The 12556-nt window shown below is 43.0% G+C and overlaps 1 protein-coding gene across 1 annotated transcript; it reads right to left on the reverse strand.

The window, feature by feature from the left end:
• Nucleotides 1-445: 445 nt before the first annotated feature.
• On the reverse strand, nt 446-12075 carry LOC149288247 (EF-hand domain-containing protein D1-like). Its single transcript, XM_089491990.1, has 4 exons — nt 11798-12075; nt 4201-4348; nt 773-907; nt 446-580 (listed from the first exon to the last, which is right to left on the reverse strand). Exons 1-4 carry the CDS (start codon nt 12073-12075, stop codon nt 446-448), a joined length of 696 nt encoding a protein of 231 aa, XP_089348116.1.
• Between the last annotated feature and the right edge of the window lie 481 nt (nt 12076-12556).

Raw genomic sequence — 12556 nt, forward strand, 5'->3', positions numbered from 1 at the left:
TGGGATCAAGTAGATCTAGCCAGCAAGTAAATGCAGGTACACTTTAAAAAAAAAAATCTTCACCTTAGAATATCCTCCAACACAATATGTTGGTTTATAGCAAAAAGAAGGCAGATAATGAAATATGCTAAGACCTCAAGGCTTTATGTGATAAACATGGCTTAAGGCCTAATGCCCGTTCATGCAATAAAGAGGGGCCAGGACAGAACGCTATGATTTTTACGTGAAGGATATTGATGAATTATGAGGAGGATGTTAATGGGTCCCACGGGTGCCTTTGCTTGGATAACATTCTCCAGAATGCTCAAATGCTTTTGCTAGGCATGCTGGAGATTGCAGTCCAATAGCCAGGGGGCTGTGGCCACCCAGCTAGAGCCTCTCAAGCTGAACTTTGGTTAGGTTGACTAAACTCAAGATTGGGTTCTTTTTTTGCATGAGTTAGCAGCTACGCGTTAAACGCAGACTTCAGCTCTTTAAATGCAGCCCTGCGATTTTTCTTCTCTTCTTCCTGCCGCTTCCTCTCATCTTGCTCTGCCCGGATTTCTGCCTCAAACTTGCTTGCCGAGGATAGAGCCTGGACCTGTGACAAAGCACATGAAACAAACAAGATGACACAGACACACAGAGAAAGGGAAACAAGTTAGGCAATGATCAGCTGACATCAAGTGGTAGAAATGGTAAACATATGCCTAACGGCAGAAATCTGACCCCCCCCCCACACCATATTTATTGCCATCTCCTCTCTTCCCCAATGCCCCTGCATTCAAATCACCTTGGCTTCAAAGAATCCCTTGGCCCCCTTCACTCCTTCCGTGGAGACATCAATTTCAGAGAGATTAGCCAAAGCCATCAGGCCACTGTCCTGTTCCAGCTCTCCGGCAGCTGCCTTACGAAAGATCAGTAGGAACTATGTAAAGAAAAAGTACAAAAAAGAAATGTTAAATTCCACCGTAATAAACATGTGTATAAATAATTATGCACAACAATAGGATGTACAACCCCTACTTATCCACTTATAAGATGTGTCTTCTGTTGCTGTCTGGTGTCCATCTGATCTTCTGTGCTTTCCATCCCTCACACCATTAAAGAAAATTCCCAAAACTTATTCAAGTAGTGTCATCTTTTCTTCAACTTATACCACCTGTGCAGCAAATAGCCATCTTGTTTTCCCACTGCCCCAAATTGTAAGCTTTGTAACACTCCATAGTGTAAATAGCGTGGCGGGAATCTAATGGGACATTGAATACAAGATACAAATTACTGGCTCATAATCTCTTTTTGCATCCACAAAGAAACAAAAAGACACAAAACAATCACACACAAACGTTTGTCATGGTAGCCCTTGGGTTTTCTTAAAACTTCTAGCTGCTCTCTCATTACATGATCCCAAGAGGATACCGACAGCACCGCTAACTAGGTCTCCCACTCCCAAGGTTGGCATGGGAAGATGCCAATCAGACTGCTGTGCCACATCTTATATCAGGTAACCAGAGCATCCCGTGTATCCAGCACCAAGGGTCTATTGTACACTCATAGCTTCCCACGCTTCTCACCCTCCTACTTGTGCCCCTAGTGCGGACACGTTACAGCGGTTAGCTTGTCAATTCATTACTCTTAAAGGAACACTTTAGTACCCTATGAAGCCCCATCAACAAATAATGGAACTACTTTAATACGTATTGGCTTTAGGAGAAGCTGCAGCTTTAGCGTACAGCCCAATCACGGTCAGGAAAGTGTTCACAATCAACAGGGGGGGCTAATTAGACCACCTTGAACTCCTGAGCAACCCAGTGCTGGCCAACAGCGAGTATAAACACACATGTACACTGGCAAACACGTGATGTGTTCAGTAGAACACTTCTCCTGCAAGACAAGGAGTTGTAGGGCAGGGAAGGAGAGCAAGTGCACGGAGTGGGAGGATTTCTCTAAATTCCTCCATGCATTTAAAAGGGGGACACAGCTATTATACGTGTTAAAGTATGGTGGCTGGAGTGTCCCTTTACGAGGCTCTCCTATAATCCCACAATACTATACAGGAACTGCAAAACATTTCTGTTGCATTAGTTAGGATTCTACTGAAAAAAAACACAGCAACTATAAAAAAGCTGGACAGGAAATAAATTCCTAATTGTTCATGATATTTGGAGCAAGCTCGTATTACGACAAGAAATTGGGAACTCCAGGGGTCAAAGGACTATGGAGTCGTGAGATTTTCAATTGTATCCCAGATTATTTTAAATCAAAAACTGAACAAATGCACCCTAGATTCCATTCCCCCCACTAAATACAATGGTGAATATTGTTATCCTCAACAAGTAAACTATTATAATGCAGGAGAACTTTGAATATAAAACAAATAAAATCTCGGTATTAACAGGAACATCCTGTCTTGTCAATAAAATCAAACAAAGTTTAAGCTACACAGCTGCGACCAAAGGACCTTGTGTACAGAAATCAAATGTTTTATTGAAAAAATTATAATCAGCTGACATTACAAAAATAGGAAGAAACCAGCCACAGTATCTAAGGAGAGTTGTGTTATTTGTAGCAACCTTTAAATAATCAGTTACCCTTTCGACTGAAAAGGACAAAACCAATTTTGTACCAAAAATAGCCACCAAGTTCAGCACTTTCTAGGGTGGTGGTAAATTTCAAGTCGTTTCTATCTTAAAGGGACAGTCTAATCTCCCCGACACGTCTACTAAAGAAGAATGCATATTCTGCAAGTACTTTGATATACATTCCTAGCGGAAAGAAAAAAAAAAAAAAAAACAAAAAAAAAAAAACTTAGCCGACACAGAATGTGCATCCATGCTGTAATATCTTCTGCTGCTGCACTGGATCTGACGGGGGAGGCAAGTGCATCTCCTCCAGGGCATTTAGTGGAAGGGGGGGGGGGGTTGCAGAATCCCCCCCCCATGCATTTGCAAAATGGACAACATGAAAATGTAAAGTACATGTGATGGCTCGGCTATTCCAATATAAAAAGGATTTAAGAAGATACCTTCTGGAACACTCATAGCGTACATAGTATACACAGCACAAGTACCAGCCAAATTATGTTTTAAAATATACAAGAGGCATAGGACTCCGCAGAAACCCATATTTACTCCAGAGAACCAGCACCAACAACAGTAAATCTGGCAGGAATGGGAGTGCACTTAACCAGGCATCGGCAACAGGTGGCTACATAAAATATAGGTTAATCTGTTCTGATCCACACAGTATAACAGATAGACAATAGTCACCATTCCCCTTAGACATCGACAAGAAGGATAAATGCCTCTCCATTGGCCACATTACAGCCGCACCACAGTTTAAACTATATGGGGACACCTGACCAATACACCAACAGGGACTTTTATGACATCGTATTCATAAAGGCCAACACCCTGAATACAGCCCCAGACCATTATCCCTCCTCCACCAAACTTTACAGTTGGCACAATGCAGTCAGGCAGGTAACGTTCTCCTGGCATCCGCCAAACCCAGACTCACCCAAACAGAGAAGCATGATCCGTGACTCCACAGAACACATTTCCACTGCTCCAGGGTCCAGTGGCGGCGCGCTTTACATCACTTGATCCAACGCCTGGCATTGTATTTGGTGATGCGATGCTTGCATGCAGCTGCTTGGCCATGGAAACCCTTTTTTTTGTGCTGAGATTAATGCCAAAACCATATTTCATTTTTCAAGCACATAATCTGTGGCAAGATCTGTTAGACCAGAAGGATGAGGGCAGCTACAGCTTCTACTTCGGATAAGTGCTCTATGCCCCTGCGTTTTTAAGAATGAATACTAAAGTACTCAGAGTACTTCGATATGCATTCTTTTTAGGCTTCTTTGACATATATGGCTGTGTAGAAAAAGTCAGGAGTTTTCATGTAAGTGTGCATTTGGAACAGAGTGAAACATTATGTTGCTTTCACTCCACGGGGAAGGAGGAGGTAATTTCCAAGAACCAGATAAACCTTGCTACAAAACAAAGGTGACCGCATGAGACATTCTTCCCATGACACACAAACATTTTACATGTCACCTACTAGCACATGTAAAGAGCTCCCCTCCTTGGAGTATATACACAATATATGGTCTGCTACATATCCCCCCCCCCAAGCCTGAGATCTAAATATATAAACCCATAACTTAAACACTTCACGCAACTATATCATCTCAGGCCTGTCAAGATGTAGCATTACCTCTCGGAAGTTCAACTTCCCATCAAAGTCTTCGTCTACTTCCGATATCATGTTTTTTAAACCAAGATGCGTCTGTGGAGCCCCTAGCTTCTCCATCATCAGCTTGAGTTCCATCAAGTCTATAAAGCCATCTCGTCCAGCATCATACCTGCATTGAAAGGACAACGATTAATACCCTCAAGCAGCAGAAACATTGCAAAAAATGATAATAAGTAAACAATATAGGCAATTGACAACATCTACATATGCAGAATCAGCAGAAGATCTGAACCAAGAGAGAAGTAAAGAAAAAAGCCGGGGAGACATGTAGACTGCAAAGGGTTCCAGAGATTTGGGATACCACAAAAGATCAATGGTGGTCATCAAGAAACCCGAGACTAATGCCCATTATAGAGGACCTAGTGGATGAAGCTAGGTTCCACTAAGTAGAGTCAGGCTAGGTTTCCACTTGGGTATTTTTCCTGCGTTATTTTCTTGATGAAAAACACCAGGAAAACTGCCACTCCATTTTGGCGTTTTCTGCCTTTCTGTGGAAATTGCTTTTTTGACCTTAGGCAGTTTTTCCAGCCTTTACAAGTTAGAATTTTCACCCAGCTAAAATGGATTAGGATAAATGGCAAGTATCTGCCCCCTGATGTCATTTCCTTGGTAGAGTTCTACTTACACACGCCCCGGCGGACCCTTTTGTCTCTTTTCTGTGGTTTGTAAGGCATGCTTTATTCCGAATGTCTGCTCCTCTAGGAAGATTGGCCCCAAATGATGGTGCAAATTGCAAGGGATACTCACTAGTTAAATAAGCTTGGACACATCAAAGACAATTCTGGGGGCCATGCTGCTAATAAATTACACAGAGACAGCACACAGTGTACAAGCAGATAAAAGTTTTACCACAGTACTGGGAAAATGGCAGCTCTTCCTCTTCCAGGGTCCTGCCCCTGTTTTGTAACTGTGGAAAAAGACGCCATAAAAAATGCCAAGGCAAAACCCACATGGCTTTCTCTCCCATAGACTTCTATTGGAGAAAAACACCAAGATTTCCTTGCAAAAAACTAACATGCTGCAATTTTGAAAAACTGCCACAGAGCCCAAAACAGCAGAAAAACGCCAAAGAGGACTGAAAAAACGCCAAACAGAAAAACTCCAAGTGGATATGGCATTGTGCGATTTCCTATTGAAGAACAGCTAACATCTGGCCGCAGCGTTTTTTCACTAATAAAACGCCGTGTGGCTGAATTGGCGTTATCATGGGTGTTTTTGCAAAAAATACCAAAGTGGAAACCTAGCCTCAGACGATCAGTCTCCTCATTAGCTTGAGTGATCTAGTAAGCTAGGATACATGATGCAATGGTCAACAAAAAACAGACACACAAAAAAAAAAAAAACTTAAAGGCATTGTTACACCAAAAATCTTTACATCGCTATCTCAGTTCCTTTACTCAGACTGTAGCTGCTTGGCTATCAGGGGCATTGGGTCTTGATGAGTTTGTACTCACACCTAATGGGCACTGGTAGTAAAAGCCACATGATCCCGGTTTGTGCTGGTGTGCATTCATTTTAACAGGGTAGCAGAGGCATTATTATTATTGTAGCACTATCGCCGCGGCAAGGGATTCTGGGTATATATATATATATATATATATATACATATACAAGCAAGGCCAACAATGATGACCTTTTTTGCCTCTATATCCACTTTATTGTTATGCAAATCAGAACAGCAGCGCAGAGCGTGTAAACACAGAAGCATGCTTCACTTAAAAGTACGGGAGAGAAAATAAAACCACATCGCGCCCATTACGTTATGGCACACAGGAAACACCAGCGGTTTTGCTGACGGAGCGCAGCACAAGCTTCCTGGGAACAGCGGCCAGAGCTGAAAATAGTGCAGCTCAGATATAGCAAGACCAGAGCGGAGGCAAAAAAATGCTTTTTGAGTCTTAAATTGGAAGTTACAGAAAAGGAAGAACTGATTGTGTCATAGGAGGAGGGGATCTCGGCCAGCAACATACCAAAGACCATTTATAGACATGGGTTACAGCCTAAAACGGAACGTACACATTATCAGCGCAGAAAACGCTGCACCCATTACAGTTAAAGGATACAAATGGAAATTATACCTCCGGGCACACAAGGACATTTAAGAGGGACACTCCACCCATCATACGCACTTTAATGTCCATTATATCTGCACGGTGCCTTTAAATTTCGTGGCGTTCCCTGCACAGAATCCCCTCCATATGCATTTGCCCCTTTCCCCCAGCTACGTGCCGAGCACATCTCCAGCACGTGATATACTTACCTCCAGCGCTGGCTCAGAGGGTGCTGTAGGCCCCCCGTGTGCATGCGCGGAAAGCGCTCCCATTGATTTCAATTAGAGTGCTTTCCGGCCACCAATTCCTACCAGTTAGTGGTAAGAATCGTCACATCACGGAAGGAGCAACCTGAAGCAAGTCCATTTCCCTATTTTTGAAGAAAGCATATTGAAAAGTACTCACAGGAGTATTTTAATAAGCATTCTTCTTTAGCAGGGATAGTAAACTGGCAGCTGCAAGGCTAGGCACTTATCCGTATAGAACACGAGGAAAGGTGCGCGTAACTATAAGAAGTTGCTTAGCACCTATGTGGTCTCGGCCTAGCGTGTTTGTAGGAAGCCATTTTATGGATCGGTTTAATTATTAGACAGGAGTTACTGACTAATCGCTGTTCAAATCACAAAGGTCCCAGCTTCAATCAGGACAACGCATCGAGCCAGGAAGAACTCGGTGCGTGTGAGCAGACGTCACATCACCTTGTAGCCCGAAGGGCATACCTGTGCCAGAGAGAAGCGCTAACCCTTTCACTGCCCTGGGCCTACTAACAGGCATCAGCAATGAGGCAAATTAACCCCCTAGGGAGAAAATATTTTTAACCCTAGAAAGGGTCACAATAAAGTGAGGGGTTTCATCACAGCTGGACATTTGCCTTTTACTGATGTCACTATGCATTAACAAAGGCAACCCCAATCAGTCTCATGCGTGAGTGGGAGATTTCTTAACACTCTTGATCGCTAGTTATTGGAATAATAAACTCTTTCTATGGTCCCAATTAAAAAAAATCAAATATTACCATATTTCAACTAGGAATGGAAAAAGGCCTAGGCTGGATAAGTACGTCCCACTACATGAGAATGGCTATTTTTGAGGACTGGATCCTAAAACTGACAAATCTGTAATAAGCGTACTGTATTCGTGAAATACCTTATACAGCCAGCTAAATTTAAAATTCTATTTTTTTCCCTTGCTCTCTTATATTTTAATCTTTAATGATATATATCTTATTGTATGTACTTGGCCAAAACTATTTAATAAAGAGAAGTGTTGAATAAAAAAAAAAAAATGCATAATTCTATGCTTCTATAGTGTGGGCGTCGGGGACATTAAACTGGCTCTTTAAGTGAATAGACCCCTCTGTCTCACCAACTCACAGCCGAGGAGGAAGGAGACAGAGGACACTTACAAAGATTTCCTTCGTCATCACAAAGCTCACTGGTGATCCGCTGTAAATCGTCTGGAGCCGATCTGCTGGGGTCTCGTCTTCTTGCCATCCAGTTGCCAAAGCCGCCCCCCCCTTGAGATGTTATGTCACAGCTCAAGGGCGAGAGTTATTGAACGTGCGGAATTATTAAAAACTAAAATATAAGTAAATGACTGTTTCATGTAAATTTGAGGTTCAATGTTGAACTACTATTTATTTTAATTGGGGCACTACTCAAAATGTTTAAAATAAGGCAAAAATGTTTTTTTTGCTTATATGAAGAAGGAAAATTTAAACAGTATACATTTTAATAGAATATGCATATACTGTATTGAATGCAGAATTGATCATTTTCTCTGGCCTTTAAAAACTTGCTACAATGTAGGTACGAATTTAACACTGTTTTTAAAGAATATCATTAACATGTATTGAATAAAGGTGCATTTATATTTTAAAGGACAGTCACATCAATGTTTTTATCTACTTGTATTAGGATAATGCATGAATCATGTAATGTAACTAATAAGCTCGGTAAGTTCAAAACATACGCTCCCCGGCTAACAGCCAATTGAGAAAATGTAGCACTAAATGATATTAATTATTATTAAACAGGGTACTTTAATATCCATTCTTCGTTGGTAGGAAGGCACTAAAGGGACACTCCAGCCATCATATTGACTTTAATGCATTTAATAGCTGGGAGATCCCTTAAAGATTTCCAAGATTCCTGTCTTGCAAATGAATGGGCGATTCACGTGCATTTGCCCCCCCCCCCCATTACTTTCTGCGCAGGAGATGTGTTCAGCTGAACACCTATCCTGACATACTTACTGCTGGGAGTCTAACATGAAAATAAAGAGGTTTCATTGACTTCATTAGGATTGCTTGCCACTGGTTGTTTGCTGCGGCAACAATCAGACCACGGAGGAGGTAGGAAGGAACTGCAGCTTCTCTCTAAGGTAAGTTATTACTATTACTTTTTCAAGGAGGTGAGAATTAACAATAAGGGACAGTTTAATGTCACATGGATCCTTTTCAAAGGATAATGCATTTTGAAGCAGTCAGAAAGTACTTTAATAATACGCGTTATCCTTTGAAACGGATCCCCGTGACATTAAACTGTCCCTCCTTGTTAATTTGGTGTTCTTGTAAACGTGTTACTGAATCTTTAGGTACTCGCATATTTTTATTATATATACCGTATATAATTTTTTGACATAAGTGAAGATGTGTGTAGCAGAAACAGTTAAAGCCAAGTATCCCACACCATTTGTACGCTACATGCCTCGTGTGCATCTGTGAACTGTATGCAAGTGGAAGCGGTATGCAAGTCGCGGGAATGTCACACATCCATTCCGACACTCCCAGGTATGCAACGCTCGCTGTTTTAACTTGTATGAAACATCTACGGCGATAACAGTACAGCCAAGATGAGAGATAAAAAGCCAAGTAAAAGGGAAGATAAGCACAGAGAGGGGAAAAAAAAAAAAAAAAAGAAGTAAGCTGGAGAAATGAGGAAAGAAAAGACATAAAAAGCTGGTGGGTTAACATCAGTTTATTAAACACGTAAACCCCGGGCCTCGGCACAGATCATAGGAGGACCTGAGGGGCAAGTGTAGCCGTCTTGGCCCGGTTATAAAGCAGCCGAAAGCACATTTGGCAGAAAGTGCTGTAATTAATAGCATTTTAATGGGTTATTATTATATATGAGAGTGAAAGCGGAAATAAACAGTTTCTGACTCAGAAGGGGGAAAAAATAAAAAAATGAAAAAAAAATCCTTGAAACTCAAGGGGTTAGGGTGTGAGGTCAGCGCAGTGTAGGTAGGTTAACTTTGCACTAAGTTATGATTTTGAGAGATTATACAGGATTTCTGCCATACAAGTACACCTCCCATCACTTTCAGCCATTGTTATTTATAGATGCACCATATAGACATATTGCACAGTCCATGTGTTCTTCCCCGGTAATAATTAGACAGGCGGACAGCAGTGATAGTGTTAAACTGCACAAGGCGGCGATTGTCAGTGACACACACAGCTGCACAACAAGTGTTCTGAAGAGAAGCACACCCTACACCGTGAGCTCCGGGGCGGAGGTCACACTCACACACACACACACACACACGGCAGCAGCGGTGCCAGGCGTCCCCACGCACACTGACCTAACAGTCCTCTCATATCTACAAACACAACCGCAGCCTAAACCAGCCGGGAAACAAGTAGCCACACTGTCTGCCTCCCCCCCACACACCTCAAGCCTTTCACAAACACGCATTCTTCTCACACACAAACTAACACACGCCACTGTATCCCGTGTATCACGTGACGTTACTCCTAAAATACACGCTGCCGTATATACATATCTGTGAGCGTGCAAGAGCAGGACCCGCTTCTTCTTTACTAATATGGTTTTCATGTGTTAATGTTTGTTTTGTTTTTTTAAAGTTGTTAAATATTTATACTGTTCCCTATTGTAACAACGCTACAGAATCTGATGGCGCCATTTAAATTCATGTAATAAAAATGTGCAGTCAGCAAAATATTGTTTGTTTTTTGCTTAGGTGGTAGAATTTTTTGTTAGAAATTTGCACCAGAATTATATAAATAACCCCATTTTTTGTGGGTGTCCTTTTAGGTAAACCACGCGGCTAACGGGAGCGCCTATTAAAAAAGAAAAACAAAGTACATGCACTCCTGGCGTAAATACCGTTAATGATTTAAATTGCACCGGTGGATTGTCTTTTAAAGTTTTATGAGGTGGGGTTTTTTTTTTTTAATAAGATTTTTAAAAAAAGGGTTTCCTGTGCAGTTTTTTTTTTTTAATAAATACATGGTTTGTTTGTTTTTTATCAAAGTGAGGAAACTCTGACACACAAGAGTTAGCACATACAGAGAGGTGTGACTATGAATCACGCTTGGATGCAACACAATCCAGCTGCATTAGGACTGAACAGGATTTTATGTTCTTCCTTTATGTTTGCCCTATGGGGTAATAATGCCTATAGAAGTAGCGGAATAAACTGCATACAGTCCAGCATGCGGCTACCTACACCTGCTGGCCCACACCCAAGAAGAATGCGGTAGCAGGGATGTGCCAGCTGGCCAGCGATAAGCGCCATAAAGATCAACGCAGAATAGAGCGAAACCTACGTGGCACCGGAACAGGGCTACCTATCTGGCGGGATCTGCCTTGCCCTAAGCGCTGTTCCTGGGTATACCGCCAGACGCCTTAATCAGAGCGTCGCTTACGTCTTCTATTGGCTCTGGCTGTTTTGAGCATGCTGAGAGTTATACTCCAACAACCACAAGCAGCTCCTCTGTTCCAAAGTCTTATCCACAGTGATGATCGCCAGTTGGCATCTGTGCCAAGATCCCAGCAGGTTTGAATAGCACCCTTCGCAGTTATCTGCACGGGGTTCAGTTCAGAAAGAGGAATTACGCTGATTCATAAGAGAAGTTACGAGAACGAGTGAGTGTAGCAGGAACTCGAGTGTGAATCAGCCGAGGGGCTGGAGAAAGACCAAAGGCTCACCCCGGACAAGACGAGAGATCGGTGAGACGTTTAACACATGGTGTATACGGTATATGATATAGATATATATACATACATACATATACAGGGATCTGTATAAAAGGGATCACTTTAAACTACATGAAAAGAGTGGAGAGTTAACTCTTTGGGTGCCAGAAATAAGTTATGCATTCCACTCTTACACTTTTTTCTTTTTAAAAAAAATAAATAAATAAATAAAAAAGACAGCAGCCCTGAAGCTCAGCTTTATAGAACATCTATAATTATATGAATGGACTCATAATACACAAATACTACCCCCTCCCCCATCAGCACTATACCCATGCTCCCTATAATACCCATTCCCCCAGTAGCCCCCACTATGCTCAATGCCCCAGTAGCCCCCACCCCACTATGCCCAATGCCCCAGTAGACCCCACCCCATTATGTCCATTCCCACAGTAGCCCCCACCCCACTATACCCAACGCCCCAGTACCCACCCCACTTTGTCCAATGCCCCAGTAGCCCCCACGCCCCCTCTTCCAGTGACAGAAGTCATCGCTCGCACTCACCGGCGGAACATGGCATCCATGTCCTTGATCTGTTTTCGGGAGAACTCCTTGAACTCGGTGTAGGGGTTGAACACGGTGGTCCGGGTGGCCGGCACGGCGTTGCCCGCGTTGATGTCCTGCCGCCTGTTGAGTTTGGCACTCAGCTCGTTGTCGGCATTGGCCGTGGGCAGCTTCTCTCCGTCCTCTACCTGCGGCTCCGCGCTGTCCCCGGCCGGGGAATCCGCATCTTCCAGCACCAAGCGGCGCTGCAGCTTCTGGGCCAGCTCAGCCTCTGCCATGGCGAGGGGGCAGGAGGGAGAGCGCACTGCACGGGGAGAGCGCACTGAAGGGCTCGCAAACTTCCAGCTGCTTTGAGGAGTATGAGAAGGGAGGAGCTGGGGGGAGGAGGAGAGTTTCGCACTCGCAACTTTCCCTGCGAAGACAGAACTCGCTTCTTCCGCCCCAGTATCAGCCTTACAGTAACAGGTGTAGCAAAGGGCGAGGAAAGAGTAAGAATACCCGGAGCTGGAGGGGGGTTATTAGTATTAACTTCTCAACCTCATGCTATCACTTTAATGGTGTAAAAGGAGAGACATGCTGGGGGTTATACAGTAAATGGATTTATATAGCGCCATCATATTCTGTAGCGCTGTACAATGCGTAAAAAGCGAACTCCCCCTGCGGCAGAAGCTCATGTGCTGCTCGACCTCCAAACGTGTAGTGAAGGAGTTCAAGTTGGTAGCAGTGCTTAGTGCTTGACATATATACCAGTATATATAA

The sequence above is a fragment of the Sceloporus occidentalis genome, unplaced genomic scaffold, assembly GCF_023333645.1.
Source record: "Sceloporus occidentalis isolate IW3139 unplaced genomic scaffold, rSceOcc1.0.p SCAF_53, whole genome shotgun sequence".
NCBI classification, from domain to species: Eukaryota; Metazoa; Chordata; class Lepidosauria; order Squamata; family Phrynosomatidae; genus Sceloporus; species Sceloporus occidentalis.